General features: G+C 36.0%; 4 protein-coding genes, 1 non-coding gene and 2 pseudogenes across 7 annotated transcripts; all 7 read right to left on the bottom strand.

The window, feature by feature from the left end:
- Positions 1–403: 403 nt before the first annotated feature.
- LOC147532652 (uncharacterized) lies at positions 404–6,529 on the bottom strand. Of its 2 annotated transcripts, none has more exons than XM_086647507.1 (14): positions 6,168–6,529; positions 5,561–5,754; positions 5,335–5,456; positions 5,178–5,210; positions 4,965–5,081; positions 4,540–4,659; positions 4,304–4,445; positions 4,055–4,225; positions 2,889–3,044; positions 2,659–2,765; positions 1,696–1,783; positions 1,463–1,604; positions 830–1,227; positions 404–722 (listed from the first exon to the last, which is right to left on the bottom strand). In XM_086647507.1, exons 2-14 carry the CDS (start codon positions 5,720–5,722, stop codon positions 483–485), a joined length of 1,998 nt encoding a protein of 665 aa, XP_086503633.1. In that variant the 5' UTR covers positions 5,723–5,754; positions 6,168–6,529; the 3' UTR covers positions 404–482. The 2 variants fall into 2 exon arrangements, with proteins under 2 accessions (XP_086503633.1, XP_086503632.1); XM_086647506.1 differs by lacking the exon at positions 6,168–6,529 and adding an exon at positions 6,055–6,109.
- A 1,763-nt stretch (positions 6,530–8,292) lies between these two features.
- LOC147532651 (early nodulin-like protein 6) lies at positions 8,293–9,451 on the bottom strand. The gene is made up of 2 exons (XM_086650434.1): positions 9,143–9,451; positions 8,293–8,836 (listed from the first exon to the last, which is right to left on the bottom strand). Exons 1-2 carry the CDS (start codon positions 9,333–9,335, stop codon positions 8,508–8,510), a joined length of 522 nt encoding a protein of 173 aa, XP_086506560.1. The 5' UTR covers positions 9,336–9,451; the 3' UTR covers positions 8,293–8,507.
- A 1,772-nt stretch (positions 9,452–11,223) lies between these two features.
- Positions 11,224–13,695, bottom strand: LOC147532650 (protein LOW PHOTOSYNTHETIC EFFICIENCY 1, chloroplastic pseudogene; annotated as a pseudogene).
- A 142-nt stretch (positions 13,696–13,837) lies between these two features.
- TRNAI-AAU (transfer RNA isoleucine (anticodon AAU)) lies at positions 13,838–13,911 on the bottom strand. The gene has a single exon. It is a non-coding gene; the product is annotated as a tRNA-Ile (tRNA).
- Positions 13,912–14,405: 494 nt separating this feature from the next.
- LOC147532648 (photosystem II reaction center proteins PsbY, chloroplastic-like) lies at positions 14,406–15,218 on the bottom strand. The gene has a single exon (XM_086647862.1). It carries the CDS (start codon positions 15,041–15,043, stop codon positions 14,591–14,593), a length of 453 nt encoding a protein of 150 aa, XP_086503988.1. The 5' UTR covers positions 15,044–15,218; the 3' UTR covers positions 14,406–14,590.
- A 2,095-nt stretch (positions 15,219–17,313) lies between these two features.
- LOC147532647 (cytochrome P450 86B1 pseudogene) lies at positions 17,314–20,448 on the bottom strand (annotated as a pseudogene). The gene has a single exon (XR_015228264.1). The product of XR_015228264.1 is annotated as a cytochrome P450 86B1 pseudogene (transcript).
- A 75-nt stretch (positions 20,449–20,523) lies between these two features.
- Positions 20,524–23,390, bottom strand: LOC147532646 (28 kDa ribonucleoprotein, chloroplastic-like). Its single transcript, XM_086650490.1, has 4 exons — positions 22,719–23,390; positions 22,533–22,634; positions 22,002–22,283; positions 20,524–20,837 (listed from the first exon to the last, which is right to left on the bottom strand). The coding sequence occupies exons 1-4, from the start codon at positions 23,193–23,195 to the stop codon at positions 20,772–20,774; spliced, it is 927 nt and encodes a 308-aa protein (XP_086506616.1). The 5' UTR covers positions 23,196–23,390; the 3' UTR covers positions 20,524–20,771.
- Positions 23,391–23,556: the final 166 nt, after the last annotated feature.

Raw genomic sequence — 23,556 nt, 5'->3', positions numbered from 1 at the left:
TGGATGACTAAAAACACAAAACGCTAACATTTTGGGTTTGAAGAACAAGCCATTGCGACAAAAAACACAAAAATGAATGAAGAGCAACAACCGAAATTTGTGAGACTATTCCATCTGTTCAACTAAGGTCCAGATGAATGGATGCTTCCACAGATGGTGACAATGCCATATGGTTGAAGGAAGAGACTAGTAGAAGGGCATAAGCAAATGAGTATTGCTTTTATGTAAGCAACTACCATCAAGACATGAAAATGGTTTATATTCTTGACAAGATCTCTTTTTGAAACATCATAGCTAAAAATCATCTTATTCTGAAACTTCCATCTATATCACAATTTTTCAATATTTAATTCAATATTCTATCAATGCTCAAGTTATATAAATTTTTTGATGACATTAGGAATTTAGAATAAATCAACTTTATTTCTTCATCTTGTTCTTGTTATTTCTCTAGTTCTTTAGTATTAGCTCCGTGATACATTTCATGCTTTAAATGGTGCTTCCAGACGAATATAATCATACATTACTCCTTGAAATGGACCTCGACCTCTAGCTTGTGTTAGATAAATAATATTTTCTCCTTGTCGAAGCCATTCAACTTTCACATCAACGTTAAGCAACACATAAAGTCCATGAATTCCGTGTCTAGCTATCGCGTTGTCCTTGTACATTTTTCCACTTGTGAAGTGAGGGTTTGTCGCATTCAAATCATTTACTCGAACCTTAATAGAAACAACAAAAATTATCATGAGTAAGACTCTGTATAAAATTCGAAGACGAGATAAGAACCAACAGGATAAAAAAGATAGATTGATTTTGAATAGATTACCTGCAACTGAGCACCAGTGGTGGAAGCAAGTGCTAACCTAAGATAGTAAGGTCCAGATTGGTCAACAGAGTCGAGATGAAATTTAATCTGCCAAGTAGTTGCTCTATATGATGAATTCCCTACTTTCCTTGTAACATGGGCAAAAAACCAATCTTTTCTAAAATCATTAGAATTCACATTATAAATTAGATCTTGATTTGGGTATAAAACACTATATTGCTCCCAAAGTCCATATTGTCTGAACTTGTCTTGATTCAAGTAGAGTGGATTTACATATCCAGGATCAACATCTGGGATGAAGAATTCTGATGCTGTTCTATCTGGTACTCCTATCTCCCATAATGTAGTTCCATTTCTTGGAGGTTCAAATATAATATCACCCAAATCAATTGTTTCTCCTGTTTAAATCAATCGAATTCTGCAGATTAGATGCGATATATATGTTTATACGATATAACATGTTTGTTTCTTATATACTTTGGTGGTATATGTCTGAATCTGAATCAAATGGACTCAAAATCAACAATTCAAAGTGAGTTAGATGTCACAAGTCAAACAAACGCAAATTTTCTGAAATTTGACTTGAATCAATTTCTTGTAGCAACTGTAATGACTAATTAGAGTTGCTAATACCTTCTTTAATAGTAATGAGTGTTTCGTACTTGTAATCTCCTATATAACCAGGTACCCATCCATAAAGGTTGTACTCTCCGGCATGAATGTTCTTAATTGTGAATTCACCACCAAAACCACTTCTGTTCCAGAATTGGTATCCCTATAAAAATCATTAGGAAACTTATATTTAAAACAATATATTAATTAAAATAAAAGTAAAATTACAAAATGGGTTTCGGGACCATATGAACCTTGCATTCGGTTTGCCAGGATCCGACTTCTCCGGGTAAAGCTAAACCTATGTAACTTGCATTTGCCGGATCTAGTTTGTTTAAAACCCTGAAAAATCAAAATAGTAGGCCTTCATTTGTCAATATGTTGATAGAAAATAAAAGATAAGTTTGTCCAGATAAATGACACAAGTCTTTTTTTGTTGAAAGAACGACACAAGTCTTGATAAGGACATAAGTCTTCAACAGTTGCGAATTACATCATCGCTTATGCCACCAAGGTTCATGCCTAGACTCCCAAAGATAAGGCTCATTTTTAGAAAAGACTCCACTAGTACACTCAAAATGCATTATCTACTAAGCTTGAATTCGCACACACAACTTAAGATTCAGACGCTCCCACAAGCAATGTGGGGTTATTACACGCCCACCCTCGTATAGTAGTCATCTTTGGCTCTAGTGGCAGTGCCACTTATAAAGACTTGGGCAATAGTAATTCTTTATATTGGTCATGGTTTTTCCACCCAGGGCAAGCCCTACATGATTTCGCCTCTGATGAAAGCTCCAAAAACTCAACAAGAAAACCTTCACTTATGAAAGCATGAGCCCTCCTATAGCCATAGGTCAACATCTCTTGAGGGAGCATCAGAAGTCTGAGTAATAGGTGCAAGCTCAAGCTTACTAAAAACCCAAAGTTATTAGATAGGCTCGTGGACTCTTCGCTAGGAACAAACCATAGACCTGTTGAACTCGGGCTTGGTTAGCAAACGGAGGGCAATATTGGTAATTGTTGGAGCTTGAGTCGTTAATGTGAGAATAGTCGTCCCCCATAGGGAATGGGAACCCCAATAACCAAGAATATAATGTATAGGTCATCTCCACTCGTTTCTAATTTGGTTTTGAATTCGATGACCACAAATTTAACAGTTACAAAAGCAAACTCCTTTCCGGTCTCTAGATAAGAGAGGGAGAGAGAGAGAGAACCTGTCCCTGACTAGTAATCTTCCATGAACAGAACCTCTTATATCAGGTTTGGGGTAATCACTTGAACTCAAGAAAGAGTATGGCCATCTTTCACTTTGTAATTGAAGCTGAAAATAAACCCAAAAAAAAAAAAGAACCAAACAGCTTAATTAAACCAGTTTGGGGGTCGAGTTGACTCATCCAAAATCGTTGAAGTGGAACCAAAAATTAAAAGAACCAAAATTACAAACCTGTTTGTCAGCGTCGTCCCAGAGTTGACTTTCAGTTGTATTAGGTTCACCGGAATTAAGATAGATTAAAACCGGACCCAAAACTTTCTTCCATGCTTCTCCATTTTGAAATTTGGGTATCAAATCTTGACCCATATAATGTGAGCTGTAAAATATCTGAATATACATACATTTGTTATTTCAATCAAACCAAGATGTTTTAACAAAATCTGAGCCGTTCAGAAATGAATATCACAACCACCACATCAGCTGGGTAATTTCTTTTGTCAAAATCTTTTGTGATTCTAACACTTTTTGTTAAATAAAAGTACTTCTTTGAAACTAGGATATTTTTAAGGTTAGGGTAAATTTAAGTGATGTACTACATTAGACAGATACAAATTATGTCTAGTCAGGGACGAAATCAGAATTACCGGGGGCCAAATGCATATAAGCATTTAGAAAAATTCTCTCTTTTATACTTTTTCATGCACTACCTAAAATTATTGTTACAAAATATTTACGTTAATGATCGAGATAGTACAGTGACAAAATAAAATTTGATATTTTACAAGAATGATCACCTCATTGTGCCAAACACAATGAAATCATTGAAGTGTTTAATCTAATAGACGGCTGAGAACTTAAACCGTTTCAAGTCATTGGTTAAGTTATCAGTGTTCGAGGGACTTTACACAACCGGTTTTTTCACAAAACGTAACCAACAAAATTTATAAGCTTAAACATATAATTAGGAACTAAATCTTATAGTTCAGATGCTCGAACTTTTATATTAGATTTATCGTTGGTCACTTTTAACGTGATATAAGTTTCTGGATATAAATTAAATATTTTATTAATTACAAAATTTCATGAAATGGAACACAACTAGCATATCTGCAATAAAATCTATATCTATTTATACACGATAAAAATAGTCGAAATTTATATACAATTTTATCGATATCTATATGCGATATGTAAAAGTTTTAAGTATTTGAAATGTATATTCAAATGGGGGATTAGTTTATGATAGAATGTTAACTCTTAATATTACTACCTTTAAAGATAATTGGCCTCCCCATATAGGTTTAACTATGTTGAGGTCAAGGGGGGTCATGGCCCCTCCTGGCCCCAACATAGTTCCGTCCCTGTGTCTAGTCTTAAATGAAAGAGCAAGTACTTACAGTAAGTGATGTCGGACCGACGTGGGAGGTGAGGTCCTGTTTGAAAGGACCACCGGCTCGGTCCTCATAGCTAGGTGTGATTTGCCAAAAACCAACTCGAGGGTTGGTACTTACCCACCCATGAACCTTAATATCTTCATTGTTGCTGGAATACATGTATTTATCATCCACCTACACCATCATAGTATTAGCCATGGTTTAGCGACACAACGAAATATTGATAAATAAGAACATAGATAAAGATCTTACCTGGCCTTTGAACTCGGGCTCAACAGGATCGACAAGGAGAACAGCTTCCTTGAATTGAAGTGGTTTGCCTCTCGGTGGTTCTCGATCTTCTGGTAATGGCATTCTTCTCTGCCTTTTCTTGCTTATAGCTAAATATTTAAACCTAATGATTATATACAAGAAATGGTTATATATATAATACTAAACCGGTATTGTATTGTTATATATATTTGGGGAATGGTAAAATGATATATTACTTGTCTTTGCTAAGCTTGAACGATATTCTAGTTCGAGTAAGAGTCAAAGAAGGCCATCCTTTTTCTCGCTCGAAAATACCATACGTGTAAAACCCTGATACTCCTCTCTGCATTATATATCTGCAAAATTAGTCAATACTATATCATATTTTCTATCTAAAAGGAAAAAAAATAAGGGAAATGATAGAGTGACTTAGAAATTGGTACTTAGAGGGTGACATATTTCCTCATTTAGAAACAAAAGCGGTCCCCACCGTAGTCAAACTTTGAAAAACCCTTGTCTCTTAGTGATTCCACATCAGCTGGGCATTAAAATGCCCAAAAATTTGGGCACTCTAGCATCTCCCAAAAAATAAACCTTTTCACTCTTGACCATGAACCAAAATATGACAAGAGAAATGGGGAACAAAGAATTTACTCCATACCTTATATCTATGTTGAGGGGTAAATTTTTGTCATTTGAGGAATTCCATGTTCTTGAGAAAGATATCTCAACTTGATCTTCATTTTGCGAAGTAACATTAAAACTATTTCCACTTATTCTGATTTCCACCAAAAAAAAATGTTTACGGAGAAGTTAAAAAGAAAGGGTACACGTTTAGAATTTAGAGTTTTAAGTATTTAAAGTTATACAGTACCGTAGTTGTGTTCCATAATGAAGATCCCAGTACCTATAAACACAAAAAAGGAAAAAAAAAATTTAACCTTATGCAGCGATATGAACATGTACCATGATTTTTCGGGGGGGGGGGGGGGCCATAGAAACAAAATTTAGGTATTAATCAGACATAGTACCCTTGATTATCTTCTGTATTGTTAACTTCAAGTAAGTTGCCACTACGATTATATTGAACTCCTGTTATGAATCCGTCAGGACGGGAAAAATTTACTTGAACTAACCCATTATCCATTGTCACCTTTCGACAAAAAAAAAAGAACTTGTCAATAGTAGTTGTATATTTTTCCTCGCACATAAAATATATGTATTTATATAAGAAAAATGAATGCATTTCTAGCTTACTTGGTGATCTTCTATATGCAATTGTACGGCATCTCCTGTGCCGGGAATAGAGGTGGTTGATGCATAATGGAATATACAACAATAGACTATAAGAACAAGGGCCCATGTTTGGGTAATTCCCATGAAATGCATCTTCTTGGGATGTCTTATTTCTTTGGGCATTGCTCTTGGTGCATAAACTCTTCTTTTTCTCCCTGAAATTATAAAATCACATTTTTTTTCAAATTATATTCTTAATGGAAATATAATTCAAATAAGATATGGAGATTAGACGAAGATCCAAGAGTCCAGATCAAGATTGGTCTGAGATACTCAAAGATTAACGATCAAGATTCATCCAATCAAATGAATTTGAGATATTCAAGATTCCACAATATCCTAAGTTTTCTAAATTAGCATAAATCTTTGTACATATATTGTTCTCAAATATTTAAGGTATATATATATATATATATATATATTAACAACAAAAAAAGACTACAAAACTCCTATACCACTTAATATCTTAAAATCTCTATAGCAAGTCACATTTTTGTGATAAATAGTGACCATGAGAGGAAGAGACTAGAGAGAGAGACAGAGAGTGTGTGTTTTAAATATCGCATACCTTGAGAAGAACTAGGTTTGGATGATCGGAAGACTTCGTAAGTTTGTTAAGACAACCTTGTGTATAGAACTTTTTTTGGGTGTTAACAATTGTGGACAATTAGAAATCAAAGAGATACATGTATATTATATATATACATGGAGAGAGTATATAAAGTAAGTATAAACAAAAATGGAAACAAATTGTAAAGAATCAAAATAAGTTTTCCATGATATGTATATGACTTGTGCTTTGTGCATGCATGGTAGTTTATCACAAATTAGCTCATTTATCTCTCATCTAAATGATCATGGTTTTTCAATTCTAGGAAAGTATGAAACCATTTATATACTTGTATCCTTTTATATTGCCACATCTATAATGAATCCGATCATATCACGGTCGTATTATATTTATATATCTAGATATCTTTAGACGAGAGACAAAGATTAGAATCTTGTTTCGGAAAAAAATACTTATCTTGATGAGAAAGAATTACAATTGATTTTTTTTTTAATTCTCTTTATTATCTTATCATGAAAATGTAGAAGTTAGATAGATGTTGCATTCTTTATAGAAATTAAGAGAATAGATTTTGTTGCAAGAAAATGGAATATAATTGGGTAAGTTGTGAGAGTAAATCAAACGCAAGAACAACTTGTCAAAGTTGATGGACTAGTACTTGTCAACACACCTAAAATGCTCAAGAAGTATTCTTTTTCTCTTTACTAGTTTTTTTTAATATTAGAAATATTTATTAAGATAACAACTAATCAACAAATTAGAGTTTTCCTTAATAGGGGTAGGAAATAGGTTAAACATTTCCTAATGACATTAAATTATAAGAAGTTTAGCCTTGCCCCCTCCCCGCTAGTCACTAATAGTTACTTAGGATTTGTCAACATATTGAGATATAGAAGATATATTGGATATGGTGATTACTAATATACAAGAGATGGTGACTACCAAGATCTTCATATATCTTGGTCTCTTCTTTTATCGTCGGATCTCTTCATCTCGATCTGTCTCATATATTTTGTATCTTCCGATATCTTCCATATCTTGTATATTAGTAGTCACCATATCCCAATATCTTCCATATCTCAATACAACATTTGATTGTTCTAGTGGTCGATAATGTTTACAAACTCCAAAATTTTGGAGGTGAACTTGGGTTAACCCTTAAATTTACAACCTTTAGATTTGGGTTAACCCTTAAATTTACAACCTTTAGATGTGGGCTTGGCCAAACTATAACTTTTCCAATGTAGCCAAATTTATTCTTTAGTTTACAACTTGTCTAGCTATTGTCAATAATCCTTAGTTGGAGTGCTAACCAAGTTGGAAAATAATTCATTTCAAAAAAAAAAAAAAACTTCCTATCTACATAGAATTCAAATTAAGAAGATGAATCGAATTATAGAATACGAATACGAATATGAATACGAGAGAGGAAAATGACGATGAGAGAGGAAGATGTATACGACTGACACGGAAGCTACTTTTGTCTTTTTTATGTGAAAAAAAACATCCCAAATTAGCTACTAGTGTGGAGGTAGTGCTAAAATTTACTTGATTCAATTTGCTTATTCTATAGATCTTTGTCATTCAACTCATCCCTCAACTAAATTCCCATTCAGCCCACCCACCAAAATGTGACTAACTGATCACCCTTTTGTCCAATTCGCCAATTTGGTCCCTTAACCAGAACTTATGTCAAAAAATTAACTCCAAAATTTGGTTTAATTCCAGGTTCGCCCTTTGTTCTTTAGTTGTCAGCCCAAATTACTTGTTGCACCAACCCATTATGCCTTGACCTGTCTGGACATGGGGTTCGGCACACCATAACCTGTGGCTTAACACGAGCCGTTAGTGGGATGCAGGATATGTGGTCAATGGTGTCGCTGGCAAGACCCATATATGTAGTGTCTCATTGGAACAGGACCTGTTAGGAAACCCTAGCCAAACTAGTCTCACATACATAGAAAGCTGACATATATTATTGAAATTTATTTACTTGGTTTACCTAAATTTATTCGCACCACTTAAGTCGAAATCCTAAACCCGGTCCGTGTACATTGTATGTATGATAATTGAGATTATGTCACAATCTTTTTACAGATGAAGTACTGCCAGAAACATAATATTGAAACAATAATTCAACCATTCAATCACTTTAATAATGCTTGACAAATCCACCCCATTAATGAAACAATAGTCAGTAAACAAACCCTAATTCTCCTACAAACAAGAAAAAATGAACCCCCCACAATTTCCTAACCTAAAACTAACAACAGGACACAAAGAAATAACATGATAACCTCATCACTAGACCTACCTAAACCTAAGTAAATCTACCATTTAAAGGAGAAATGAACCAACAAATCCTGAAACAAGAATGACAGAAACATGAGTGGAACTTGTCACAAGATCAACTCCACCATTAGAACCAGATGGGTTATCATCAGTTGAAGGTGGTGAGTTATCTTCAGAAGCCATGACCTTGATAATCATCTTCTGTCCTCTCTGGCAATGACCAGATACTCCGCTAATGAAATAAAAGAAGCCCGATCGATCGAACTTGAAGATAGTGTTGCCATTGTTGGAGAAGAAGATTGGGTGAGTTGAATTACATTCCTTGTATTCCATATCAGTTACTAGCATCACTGAATCTTTCTCATACTTGAAACCTACCCAAAAAAAAAGGTGTAAATAAGGTGTAACAATTAGAGGGATATTAGTTATTAGCAAAACAAAAAATACGTAAAATGATAGTACATCTTAAATCATATGAAACCTACCCATTATGACTAATAATTAGGTTTAAAATTCAAATAGACACAAAAGTCCGACTCCCTCGACGTAGTTATTTAAGATTTTTTTTTTAGAAATATATCTGATCATCTTCACGTAGAGTTCACAGTGACAATAATTAGATATAAACATTAGAAGAATAGTGAAATGATATTAAGTAGATGTGATGAATATCTACTTACGAATAGTATCTTCGATTTGAAACCTTTCTTTGGAAGCCCATTTGTTGTAAATACTACTTTCATTGGATAGAGGAACAACCCAACCTTTGGATTCACCAACTTCATACTCTAAACAAGTCACAAAGGAGTTCTCAAGAGTAGAACAGAGGATGAGAACAAGTAGTAGTCCAAGAATAGTCATAGATGAACTCATAATGTATCTTGATTGAATGACTTAGGTTCTAATAAAAGGTTTTGTATAGACCCAAAGCAAGGTTGGGGAAACTTGATAGCTTTTAAGTGATTTTTGGTTGAGTTTCTATTTGTTTTATAGACTTGAAGTTGAGGGACGTGAGGTGGGTAGTTAGGGATTGAGTTGGTTACGGAGGGAAAGTTAGAGAGAGAGAGAGAGAGAGAGAGAGGTGATGGTGGAGGTAGTGGGGAAGCTAGTTCTAGGAGAGTGGAGAGTTGACCTTCGAATAAGTCTCATGAAAATATCAAAACAAGTTACAGAAACCGTTTTCACTCTTTTAGGCTCAAACTTTGACTGAACTCCTTATCAATTTTGACGTTATATTGTGTATGGGAGACTTTTCCAATTACATTGTTCCAACTTCTACATATACAAATTTGAGTCATTTGACTGTTTTACATGTTATGGAGTTTCAACAAAAAAAATAGCTAGATAGAGACCAAGGGATAATACGATAAGCATTGAGTTTTCGAAAAAAGAAAATGCTTGTTCAACGACCTGATTCAAACCTAGGACCTCCGGCTCCAATGGAGAGTGAAATGCCCGACCAATTGGAGCCGACCACGTCACCATTCGGGCCATGGGTCAGCTCCAAACATCAGGCCAATACCACTTCTGTTTTTGGAATGCTAGATCACTTTAGGATTAAAGATTACAAAAGGTCACATTGATTCCTTGAAAGTCTGGAAAAATTTGGAGTCCAAAAGACTCCACCACTTCAATTTTCTTTGGCTTTACCACTTTATTTTCTTTTACGCCCCCAATGAGCTCTCATCTCTCGTGATCTTTAAAAATGTGGTGTTTTGGGAAAACAAGAATAGTTTCAGGAGAAAAAGGTGGAAATCTGAAAAAACATGAACCAAACACACTTTTAAAGTCGCCGACTAGAGTTAGTCGGCGACTTCTTTTTCTCTTCTTTCTCTCCTGTCTCTCTTTTCTCTATCTCTCTACACTCTCCCTCCATTCTCTCTTACGAAACTAGATCGGTTCCGTCTGGAAACCAGACGAGATCTGGTCTTGAACCAGATGAGAACAGATCTCATCTGGTCTGGTTTCCAAACGAAATCAGGGTTCCGATGAAGGGGCCCCTTCGCCGGAAATATAGAGTGATAAGAGAGAGAGCGAAAGAGAGAGAGCGAAAGAGAGAGAGAGAGAGAGAGAGAGAGGTGTTGCCGGAATTTATTGTGGAGGTCGCCGAAGTTCATGGTGGAAGTGGGAGAGGAAGAAGAGGGAAGAAGCTGAAAATATTAAGTGTTTGGAGGAAACAAAAAGCTTTTGTTTCCACCCAAACTTTGTACATCGGAAAATTCCTTTATTTCCTCAAATCACCCACTTTTTGAAAAGTTACTTAAATCTTCTTTCTCTCATCCCACCACCAAATACAATTTCTTTTTTTCTTTCTCTCCCACTTCCTCACTCTTTCTCGTTTCTCTCTCTCTCGTTGTTCCGGCAAAAGGAAAGGTTTCATTCGCCGGAACCCCCTTCGTCTGAGACAAATATAACTTCGAAAGAGGGTTTCGAACTCTGGTTAAGGATTCTGTAATTTGAAGCGAGAGTTTTGTTGTCAACCAGTCACAGGATATAGTTTATACACGACCACAAAACATCTTGTGGCAGGCCAACTGACAATGAAACCTTCGAAGAGGATTTATCAAAAAAAACCTCTTTGAGATCTCATATATAACATTGCCAAGTCCCATTGTATTATAGAAGATTGGCCTCCAGGTTCTTATGTGTGTGCAAGGGAAAGATCCATCTCAGTTACCCAGTAACCAGTACTAACCTCTAGCATAATCATATATAACATTGACAGGGCAAGGAAATAAGGAATGCAAATAAATAAAGCCACTTAACAAGTAAATTATCTTATACATTGGTATATACTAACAACATTTTTCTATATTTTCAAAGCATATATATCTTTCCACTATTTTACATTAAAATATCATCTAAATACTAACACAATTCATATGATTTTTATCAGTATTATTTCAAGTTCGCTGTAAGAAATATGAAAGCAGTTTAAATGAAAGTCGAGTTCAGAATTCCAACTTCACCACCGAAAAATGCACAACTTTTTTTCCTTGTATCATACAAGAGCTTTCACCCATTACTCTTAGCTTCCTTGAATCAATGGATCATGAAGTTCATCTTCATCAAATGGTTTACTTCTTCTAGGAACATCAGCAAAATCACAAAATGCAGACAAATATTTCCTAGTTTTTACGCGTTTTTCTTCTCAAGGGGGCGAGATCCCAAACTATTTATATCTATAGTTGCACCATAAACTTTTGACGATTCAACTACTGCATCATAAGCTTTCGAAGATAGATTGAACTCTTCATCCTGAGCCCTCAAATATAACTCATAAGCTAATCTTGGTTTACCATCTCTTGCTAGAGCTTCAATCAACATTTCATATGTTATTTCATTTGGTTCGACATTCCAATCTTTTAATCGATGAAACCACTCAAACGCAATACCCCCCATTGCATTTCGTGCACATCCGCTTATAATGGCATTAAAAGTAACAACTGTGGGTTCGATCCCTGCCTTAACCATCTCCTTCATTATAGATTCGACCAATTCGGACTTCCCTTGACCACTATATACAGAGGCAAGAATAGTATACACATATAAATTTGGTTTAATATCGACTTTGATCATATGTTCCCATACCTGAATCGCCTCTTCGTAAAGTTTTCCTTTTTCAAGTGCACTAAGCAATGCTCCATAAGAAATGATTGTGGGTTTTTCACCATTAGCAACCATTCTGTGAAAAATTTGTATAGCTACTGAAGTTTCTGATGCCTTAGAACAAGCTACAAGAACTGAATTCCACTCTCTAGTTCCTGGTTTAAGACCTTTATCTTCCATCTTGTTTATCAATCTAACTCCCCATTTCCAAATCCCTCTCTTTCTAGCAGAAGTTAATAGAATATTGAAGTGAGAAATTATTAGTTCATTCGATAAGTTATTCGGCTTTGGTCCTTTATCTAGTAAGTCCTCGTAAACTTCTAATGCCGCCCACCATTTTTTCGCCTTACCCAATAACCAAATCACATGGTTGCAAACCGATAAACTAATTTCGGATTCTCTCTCTCTAATTCTACTATATAACTCCTTAGCTACACTATAATGGCCTTCAAGTGTGCAAGCCCATACAAGTTTCTCGTCGGTTATTCGGTCTGGCCTTAAACCTGCACTATCCATCTCTCTAAGAAGCTTCAACACATTATTAGTATTCAAGTGATCATCACCCTTAACGAGCCAACATCTCATAACTTGATAACAAATCCGTATTACGAATTTCTCAAGCTTGACAAACTCACCTTCCCAATCTTCGGCTATCTCTTTTCCTATCCCCCCATTTTGATACTTTTCCTTTAGCTCAACAAAGAACTTTAAAGCTCCATTTCCATCTTCCATTTTTCGATAAGCTAACAACACTGTCGAATAGGTAACGGGCGACGGAGACAAACCCTTATTTTTCATTTCCTCGAACACGTTAAGTGCATTATTAGGCTGTCCTTGTTCTAAATGAATTGCCATTAAAGTGTTATAAGTTACAATATTAGGAACAACCCCTTCTTCTTCTTCCATATCTTTCATGACTTTTTCCATTAAATCAAACTTTCCAGAATTCTTAATTGCACCAAGAACACTATTGTATATGAAAAGGTTACGACCTAATGAACCACCACCACCATTTCCATTCTCTCTCCTCTTTCTCTTCAACCACTCAAGAATAGCAATTACAGGATCAACTTTCTTCTCTATACCAAAACCTCTAATAATGGATGAGTAAACATTCAAAGGAAGTTCATCTAAATCCTTAACAACTTCTTCAACATCATCTGCAGTTTTAGCAAACTGTAGTCTTGATCCTAGTTCTTTAACATCAATTCTTTTCTCATCACTCAATTCATTCCCACTTTTCTCAGATAACCCATTTCTCAAAATTGGATCTTCTTTCAAGTGAATGAAATTCAGGTCTGGGGTATTGGAGAAAAACCCATATTGCAAATCAAGTTTTGAACAATTACAACTAAACTTACTTCTAAGAATTGAACATTTTGAAACAAAGAAGAGTTGAGTAGTACTACTTTTTTGGTAAGATTGGTGATCCAAATCCCAGTTTTTGTTCTTTTTCCTCCTTGTTATTATTGACTTGCCATGGATAAAATTCAATTGGGTTACTACTGTAGAATAGTCTGTTGTTGCAGGCAAGAGACACAAAGATTGCATCTTGAAAGATAATATTTATGTGTAGAAGAAAAACCCAAGATGGAAAATCCCATTCAACCCCAAGATGAACAAGAATTTATACTTTCAGTTTCAGACGCAGAACTCCGGTTTGGGTTTGTTCTTTACTTGGTTAGAAGTGAGTAAGAGAGAGAGAGAGCCATTCAATCGGAAATAGAAGATAGAAAACGAATGAGAAAATATTAGGTAAAAAATAATGGCCTATGCAGGTCTCGAACCTGCGACCTTCGCGTTATTAGCACGACGCTCTAACCAACTGAGCTAATAGGCCAATTGCTTATAATTTCACAGAAGGCTTTATAGTTGGTACTACGTAAAGTTGTGGACCAGTGATAAAAGAGTAGTTGAGACTTGAGAGGAAGGAAAAGTAAGGAAAAAAAAAAAAAATCATGAACACAAGGAGTAAGGTATGGTCTGAAATAAAAGAATTTCATCTGCGTCTGTGGTTGAAAAAATATTCGATAGAGGATTATGATGAAGAATTAGTATTTAGAAGAAAATTTTCCTTACAAAGTCAGGGATTCTTCGAAATTATGTAACATTTCGTTACTTGTAACTCTGTTACGTTATTTTCATGGGAGATGCTATTGTTTTCTTTTCTTTTTTGTTTCTATACTTTGAGGCTATCAGTATACTACTTTTTGAGTATAATTTAGGTCATCAATCCAATATTTTTACATCCAATATTACTTTGTGTTGTTAGAAATAAATGTCATATGCTCAAAGTTCATTTGGGAGCCCAAAATTTTGCATCACAATATATTCAAATAGCAAATAATTTGGACTATAATGTTATTATTATCATATAGATGAATCTTAACAATCACATTAATTAACACATCTATGAAGGACTAAGTACTAAACCATCCAAAATATAACAAAGAATGGCCAAAAAGAGAGGAAATACAACTTAATTTGTTTCTCATCCACCATCACAATTAGGGTTTTAATTACTTAGACCTCATCCTGTTGAGTTGATTTAGAGCTGGTTGAAGTATGTTATAGAGAACCCAAACAACAGCAGGAGCAAGAACAAACAATAGAAGTGATCCTCGGTTGTCGGTGGACGTCGAAGCTTCAGCAACGGTTACGAGTTCAATGGCTGATGCACTAGGTATGAAGAAAGAACTTGAAGCAATCAACCCACCAAACCCAAGTCCTAAAATGACTTCAGTTGAATTCCTAATTCTATTAAGTTGGAGACCTCCTTCATTACCTGTTCCGTTCCGAGAAGACGATAACTCAGAGGCGATTAGGCCTTTCGGGTGATTTTCAAGAGTTAGAAGAGGAATTGATTTTGAGGTTTGTGTCTTTGAAAGTTTGAGCAGCTTGTACTTATTGGATGAATTGATGTCCCAACACTTGGGATTTAGCATAGCCATTGTTGAGATGGTTGCTGCCATTTGATGATAGTTTCTTTAATTAACAAGTTCAAGGTAGATTAAAATTGATCAATTGAGACAATCCAAAAGAGTTCAGAAGAGCTTATTTTGATGGTTTTATTGATATCTAAATGAGACTTTTCTTGTAGATCTTTTTCTTATCTCCATTCTAGAGTTTGGCCTTGGTATAATATGAGGTTCAAAGCCCTCCACACCTACTCAAGGACTTTATCTTATCATTTTCCCACCAATTTTGCTAATAGTTGAGGGTAAATTGGAGAAAAAACATCAACTAAAAGTGTTTCCGATGGATTTCAGAGTCATGTGGTTGAAAAGTGTCTTGAATATGGATCAATATCAAATTCTAACTGAAACTTCACCCCCAAACAATATTTTGCCCTGTCCATTTATGTTAGGTGTGTTTGTCATCGTCTAATAAAGGATGGTTATTATCAGTTGAAGGGAAATTTTCTTTTATCCGGATTGGAAGAGATAGCCCTTGAGGAATCTTTGTAATCTTGTCTCTCGTACATGGGTGAAAATGTTTTGTTCCTCCATGTGTATTTGCTATTCGGATTATTGTATTTCATTACATCAAATGTATTATAATATGATCTGAAAAATAGGAAATAAAGAGGTCATTGATGCGACACTTATAAAATACAAAAGCGTACTCTTGCAATACACTCAAGACACAAATATGATAAAATTAGGGTTACAATTGGAATTATTATGTAATAAAATCAAGTAATTTTCTATTGTATAACGCATTCGAATGCATTGACATGCATTCACAGAACGCGAGTTATGCCTAGTATATATATATAAGTCCGATCAGTATCAGACGAAGATTCAGAAGAAGAAAAGTCCGGCGGCGAAGGAGACACCGGCAACAACGGCAGATGCCTTCAAAGTAGATGAAGCACTTTTGCCATTAGCTGAAGGACCAGCAGCTGAAGGACCCATAGCTTCACCACCAGCAATACTAGGTCCCATGGCAGAAGCAATGTCATCAGTATTAGTAGATGCAACCCCTTCAGTTGGTGATAATCCAGCTGCAGTTGCAACGTCGCCAGATTTTGCAGGTGCTTCAGCTGCTCCACCACTTGCTGGTGCAGATTGTGCGGCTGCCTCGGCCACTACAGAAACATACCCAAGAAATGCAATTGCCATTATAGCAACCAAGACAATTTTTTGTGATGCCATTCTTGATTTTTCGGTTTGGTTGGGTCTTTTTGAAGCTTTACTTCTCTCTCTTTGATGAGATAAATTTATTTCAGAGAGAGAAAGAAATATGAAAGAGTTTATTGTAGATTGAATGTGGAATGAAGGGAAATGGTGGAGCTAGGGTTTGTATTTAAGGTTGAGGATTAGGAAGAAGAAAATGTGGTTTACCAGAAACTTAGGATTTGTATGGTTAAGAAGTCTGACCGTTATTTCAGTTACTTTTTCTAGATTGACTGGATCAGCGGGTGGTTCGGGTTTTGGGCCTGAATAGCAAGGCCCACATGTTGAAATTGTATGGGTTAATGGGTACCCGTACCCTACCATATATATATGTGCTTTTTAGGGCACTAAGGTAGTGTTTGTTTTTCTCGAATCTTATATTCTGTATTTTTGTGTGATTCGTCGGAATGACAATTGATGCTTAGGTGACAATTTTGTAAAACTGCATATGAAAGTGTCAACAATAATATACACGAAAGGACTAACGATCAATTCATGAGTTATCTCTCACTTTATTCTCTTAGCTGATTACTCGTGTTACATCAATATCAGACTCTTCTGTTGTATTTGCAACTAACATAAGTAATTTGTAAAATGTAAATTTTTTTCTCCATCTTTTACTATATCGAGCGAGCTAAAATGACTAGTATTTATATTCTAGTTTGAGCACTGGAAGTCGATTCTAAGTCGTGCTTGGCTAGGAAGGTTTTCATTCAACATCTCAAATGATGTAGATTGTTGCGGAAGCGTAAAAGTAATGGAATCCACCATTGTTATTAAACTAAACTAATGAAATAAAGCTGATGAAATAACGATAAAACGATAAACTTTAACAAACTTGATTGATAATTTTTGATCTAAATAACAAGGATAGGCACTTAGACATTTCTAGATAGACTCAAACTAGGATTCCTAAATATCAAAGTTACTCAAACATAAAAACTTCTAAACCCTGATGGACTCGGCTGTGAGGCCCTCTAACTAGTTCGGTCGTGAGGCCCAATGGCTTGGCAGTGAGGCCCATGTTGATGGTCTCCATCATCAAATATAGAACAAAATCAATCTGAAAATGCATAAACAATTTATATCTCCTTAAGGACACATTATTACACAATTTGATAATATCTTCTAACAAAATGATCTAGGGTTAAAACTAACCATCATTCCATCTTTCATGTAAAGGGTAGTAGTCATCTTTGGAACCACATTTTGACCTTCAACAACTTGAACTGAATACCTAAATAGTATTGAAGCAGCCACCATCTTCATCTGCATATAAGCAAACTTCTTCCCCACACACAACCTTGGCCCTCCATTAAACACAACATACTTGAATTGATTCTCACTCACAAACTTCCCTTCTTTGATCCATCTCTCTGGTTTAAATTCCATACAATCTTCGCCCCATATCGCCTTCATTCTACCCATCGAATATGCAGAGTAAAGAACCCTAGCTCCCTTTTCAACGACCGTTCCGTCGGGAAAAATATCGGTTTCTTGAACTTCTTTGAAGTCTATAGGAACCGACGGGTAAAGTCTAAGTGACTCTGAGAGTGAAGCTTGAAGATATACCATCCTCTTTAACTCATCCATTGTAAATATGATCTCGTTTTCGATCTTTTCGTGTTGGTTAGGAGTCCGATGGGTAAGAATTTCGGTTATCTCTTCGACTATTCGATTTTCAACTTTTGGGTGTTTGTTTATAAGCCAAAAGAACCAAGCTAATGCTACTGAACTTGTGTCTCTTCCTGCCAAGATAAAACTTATACAAAAATCTCTAAGAAACTTCTCAGAGAATTTGTACTTGTTTGTTGTGTATTCTTGATCTTGCTCTTCGATTTCCATGAGTCTTGATAACAAATCAGAACGATCGCTCAACCCACCCAACTTACAAAACTCTGTTCTTCGATCCACGACTGTCTTTTCTGCAAACTCGTGAACTACTTTAACCGCCTTTTTGAGTCCATTCTCCAACCCAATATCGAAAAACTTCATGGGCTTCCACACACAAGGAGGCACAACAAACCTAAATAAACTTAGTTCTGTCACCTCTTCAAACGCCTTAGCGAAAGGAATTTCGGGTAAGTCGATGTTCAAACAACCCGGGTCGACACCAAATGCTGCAGTACAAATATTATCAAATGTAAATCTAAGAAGAACATCTTGAAGATCAATACTCTCTCTAGACTCAACAAGTTTCTCTATCAACTTTAGTAACTTCTTGTGCACTAAATCTTGTATAGTTTGATAAGAGTACTCGACGAAACGAGTTGAATGCATCTCAAAAGCAGCTATTCGTCTTTGTTCTTTCCATGAATTACCATCTGCATTAAAAATACCTTCTCCAAGTAAATCTTTGAATCTATCTCTATAATATTTTCCTTTCGGGAAGTTTCGAAACTTCGTCTTAAGCATATATTCAATGTTTGAAGGATCACTAGTTATGATTCCATAAGCACCACCCATCCACATTCCTCTGTAATAAAAAGTTCCACCACTTTTGATCAATGATTCAGTAATCCAATCATAAATGTTATGAAAATGGAAGAACAGAGTTGGTATTATACCCATTACTGGCCATAACATTGGACCTTTGTTAGTGAGTTTTTGAATTACAGAACTAAAGATGAATAAACCCAATAGAGAAAGAACTATATCAGAAAGTTTGACATGAACTAAAACCCACTCCATGTTTCTTCTATAGAGTATAGAGAATGAATGAACGTGTAATATATAGATAGCCCTTGGTGATGCTGACTTTCTTCTTTCTCTCTAGATTTTGGTTTTGGGTGAATTAATTGCTTTGTCAACTTGGGTTTTGGTTGTTATTAACTATTTGACTCTTAAAATCCATTAGAGAGAGATGAACATGTTGTTAGGTAAGACAGAATGCATGCCTTGGGAGCAAAAAAAGTGTGGTAACAAAAAAGTAAGAAAGGGTTTTGTGAGTAGGAATGGTGGGCCAAAGTGGAGTTTATAGTAACCTCTAGGATGAGAGAGAGAGGGTGGTTAGGATGTCTTAATAATCCAACAAACAACTACTTCACTTTATAATTAGCTATAGTGTTAATAGGAACAAGGAACCCTACCAAAAGAAAAAGAAGTGGAAAATTAATTAATTTGGACTAATTTTGGATTTAAATTGGGGTTAAATAATTTTTAAATTAGAGGGTGGGGTCAAGACCTAATAGGTGGTGGTGAGAAAAAAACTACTAGAAGGTACAATTACTTGATTTAGTAAAAACTTAGTCCATAGCTATTGAAGTAATTTATTCATATGACCCCTCTTAGTCAGAGCTTTGATGAGTATTTAATCCATGATTCTAAGAGCAGGTCATCTTAGGTTCTTTAGGAAGAAACTTCACTGCACTCTGACAGTTCTTGTAGAAAAATAAAATCATTTCATTGTTCGAGGATGCTTTTCGCTGCGTACTCCCAGAAGAGAAGGGCCACGGCAATTCGCAAAAAGCGTTATGAATGGTGTTCAAATAGCTTCCCAGAAAACAGAGGGGAAAAAGGGTTGCAGAAAGTGGCGCAAAAAAAATCAAACCTGATAGCAGTCGAAAAAAGTCAAGGAGAGCAAGTGAAAAGAGACCGCAGAGAATGCAGGAAGCAAGCAAAAACGCGTCATTAAAAATCGCATAGGATGTCGCAGAAAGCGAATGAATCACATAAAACGAGCAGACAGTGGATGGAAATCAAGCAGTCACAAAAAGCGGGTGAAAGCGCGTCAAATATGTCAGGGAAAAAACTCACGATAGTTCGTGGTCTAGTGTTCAATCTTGCCACGACAGTTCATTTTCTAGCTCCTCTTGGCAGTATTACCATCTATCTTCCTCCCCATGTTGATGACAACTCCCATAGTCCCATTGACTAGTTCTGTCTTATAACCCTTCTTGTTCTTGTCTCTCTCTTCAGAACATCTCCGAAGAGGAGGCAACAACCATATAAACCCATCTTGGCCTCCTACATGTATCCACTCTGCCATCTTGAGAGAACTCATCCACTCCTCAAGAGTAAGCTTCTATGTTAATTCCATACTGGTGGAACCGACAGAGGGGAACTAAGGATAATTTTGCACCTTGGGCAACTCCTCATAGGTGGCCCCAAGGTAAAGTGAATGAGTGTCTACAAAGTGAGGTAAAAAACGTTGCAGAAAATGCGCAAAAAGCATCAGAGAAAGGATCGCAGAAGCAACCACAAAAGCGTCATGGATACTCAACTAAAATGTGTTGCTGAAATTCATGAAAATGCACCGCCAGGTGAAACAAGTATCATGAAACTACAGGTTGGTGATTAAAGGGATAACTGAGTATGACAACAACCAAAACAAATACAATAAAAAGAAAAGTGAGACAAGTACTTCTTAAACTCCAAAGCTAAAAGCTTTTCAATCTCTAGTTAACAAACCTAAACCAAAAAAATAATCGATAACTTGAACATTGCTCCTTTCAAACGGCACATGCCGGACTTACAAATGATTTAAAAGAAAGGAGCGTTGGAGATTCAACTGCACATGAAACTAAAATGAATTACGCCTTGGCCTCTCCTCAGCAACATTCACTCTGATCGCCCTTCCGTCCAAACTCTGCAACACCCAATAACACAAACCAATGGACTAGTTTAGGCAAACAAATGCAACATATAACGTGGCACGTGGGTTTTGAGAATAAAGCTATTTTATGTCAATAGTAATCATAATTTTTATAATTTCTTGAAATAATCTCTCTTCCTTTATTCCCCTAGAAAAGCCGAACTTTTGGTTTTGGTTAAGAGAGCTCATGCTTTGCCAAAAATTGGATGGGGCGACATCACAAGGGTGTCTTCTAAATAAATGTTACCTCATTTTAGTCCCTCAATACTTGATTACACTGTGCCTTTGTCTTGCTTGAAGTAGCAAATAAAGCATTTTGACTGGTAACGTGGGGTGATATACTGGATGGACTATCCAAACAATATAAATAAAGGGGTTCCTTTGTTATCATCTTATGGATCGGAAATTGACTTGGAATTGAAATATAGACTTTTGACCTATAACTACAATCCTTAAGCCAACAAACATGACATGGAAATAAAGTGTGAATTAGAACTGAGACTAGCCTCTTCTATACAGTGTAAGTTGAATTGGGGTACAAGATTCAGTATCTAATATTCTTGTACCCTTGGGTTCCTGGCTTCCTTGTAGTTGAGGGAAAAGGGTTTCTTTGGAATCTCCTACTGGTAAAATTGATTAAACGAAGTCCAGGGAAATGTCAAGGATAATCTAAGTTCAGAGTTCAGACCACTTCTTTCATCTCTAATTCATGTCATTAAAAGAACAACACGTATTAGCGCGTTACGAGCATCAGGCCAGACTACTCAAACATTGAGGTAGTCAGGTACCTTTCCAATCTAAGCAGTTGGCGCCAGGATCGCCTATGGATCACATATAGGCTTATTCCCAAATGGCACCAAATAGCTCGGCCACAAACTCTACTCTGATAATTCAAATTAAACTCCATGATTTCAAAGTTTCTACGGAAGAATTAACACGGGAGTTCCAGGTTCTGTACAGTATCAAATCCTACTACTCCTAATCCTTATCCACGAGTTACTCGGGTGGATCGGTCGATCCCAATTTCCCAACTACTTCATCACGTGCAAGGAACAACCATTTAGAGGATAAAATTAAAATTAGAAGAATATGATCTTTTCACATTTCTCAGATAAATAGAACAAACTAAGATGTGTAGGAAGTGACAGAGAAAATTACCTGTCCATCCAGAGCAGCAATGGCATCATCCAACTCTGTCTGTGAAGACATTGTCACAAAGCCGAAACCTCGTGAACGCCCAGTTTCCCTGTCAGAAACAACTCTGGCATCTACCACCTTACCATGTTCACTGAATACCTGAAGCAAACGAGCATCATCCACCTGCCATGGAAGGTTCCCGACATATAATCTCAATGAAGGTCCAAATTGTCGAGGGACTCTCTCTGGTCTTGACCCTCTTGGAGCAGCAATGTTAACAGTTAAAGCTCTTCCATTTATATCCTAAACCCAAATAGAAGCAATCATCAAAATTCAAACAAACCGACAAAGAATACAAAAGTCATTATCAAGTTTCATTAATCTGATAACACAACAATTTAAGCAATTCAATGTAGATGTGAATTGTGTTATAAAGTGCAATTTGCATCTTAATGAAAAAGAACCCATCACTCGATTCGACCAATTAATATCTACAAACTATTAGATATTGCAGATAAAACAATTAATCTAGAATAGAATGGGTAAACTTACATATCGATTGAACATCTCTACAGCTTTTTCAGCTTCTTCAACTGTACTCATAGTGACAAACCCAAACCCTCGACTCTGATCGGTTTCTCTGTTGTAAATGACCTAAAAACAAATCAAAAAATTAAACCCAAAATCTTAAACTCTTCAAAATGGGCTCATAAATAAAGGGGATAAAGAATTTTTTACCTCAGCAATCTCCACAATTCCAGCTTGATTGAATAGTCCAGCTAATTTCTCACTATCAACATCATATGGTAAATTTCCAACAAATAATTTAGCATCTTCAGGAGGTTCAGAGAAAGATTCTTCTTCACCACTCTCTTCTACCTCTCCTGCTACAGTTTCTTCAACTTCACCCTCTCCATCCTGAATCTCCAAATTGAACCCTTCTTCTTGTACTTCTTCTTCAACTACGTTCTCTTGGGGAGTCCAGTCTGAAGTTGATGCGACCAGAGCAATTACAGATGATGATGAATTTTTCTTCTTGAGAGAAACCCATGAAGGAAATGAGGAAGAAGATGAAAGATGAAGAAATTTAATGGATTTTGAAGAGAGATTGATAAATGGGTAGGAAGCTTTTGTGGTTATAAGAGCTGGTTGTGAGGTTAAACAACCATTAGCCATGGATAGAGAATTGAAGATGGTTGTAGCTGTTGATGCCATGGCGAGTTGAATGAAGTAGTTTTAGAGAGAGAGAGAGAGAGAGAGAGAGAGAGAGAAGGGGATTTTTAAGGATAAGAGGAGAGTAGATGTGAGACTACGAGCTTGAGGTTTAGGATTTAGGAACGAGGGGAAGGGATGAAGGGTTTCTCTTTGCAAGATTAAAATGAACGGTCATGATTGCTTTAGATTAAATATACGGCTACAATTCCAGGATTTGTTTTTTTATTTTTATTTTTGTTGAAGGAATTCCACGATATTTGATAATCAATCTTGAGGCCCAATAAGTGCCAGTGCCCATAATATTTTATTTCGAAAATCAGCCCAACCCATAAATGATCATCAATTGTCTATGGTCAATAAG

This window comes from Eschscholzia californica, unplaced genomic scaffold (genome assembly GCF_041429995.1).
Source record: "Eschscholzia californica isolate CP2 unplaced genomic scaffold, dmEscCali1.0.p SCAF_6, whole genome shotgun sequence".
Taxonomy (NCBI): domain Eukaryota; kingdom Viridiplantae; phylum Streptophyta; class Magnoliopsida; order Ranunculales; family Papaveraceae; genus Eschscholzia; species Eschscholzia californica.
This window is presented reverse-complemented; position numbering and strand designations above follow the sequence as displayed.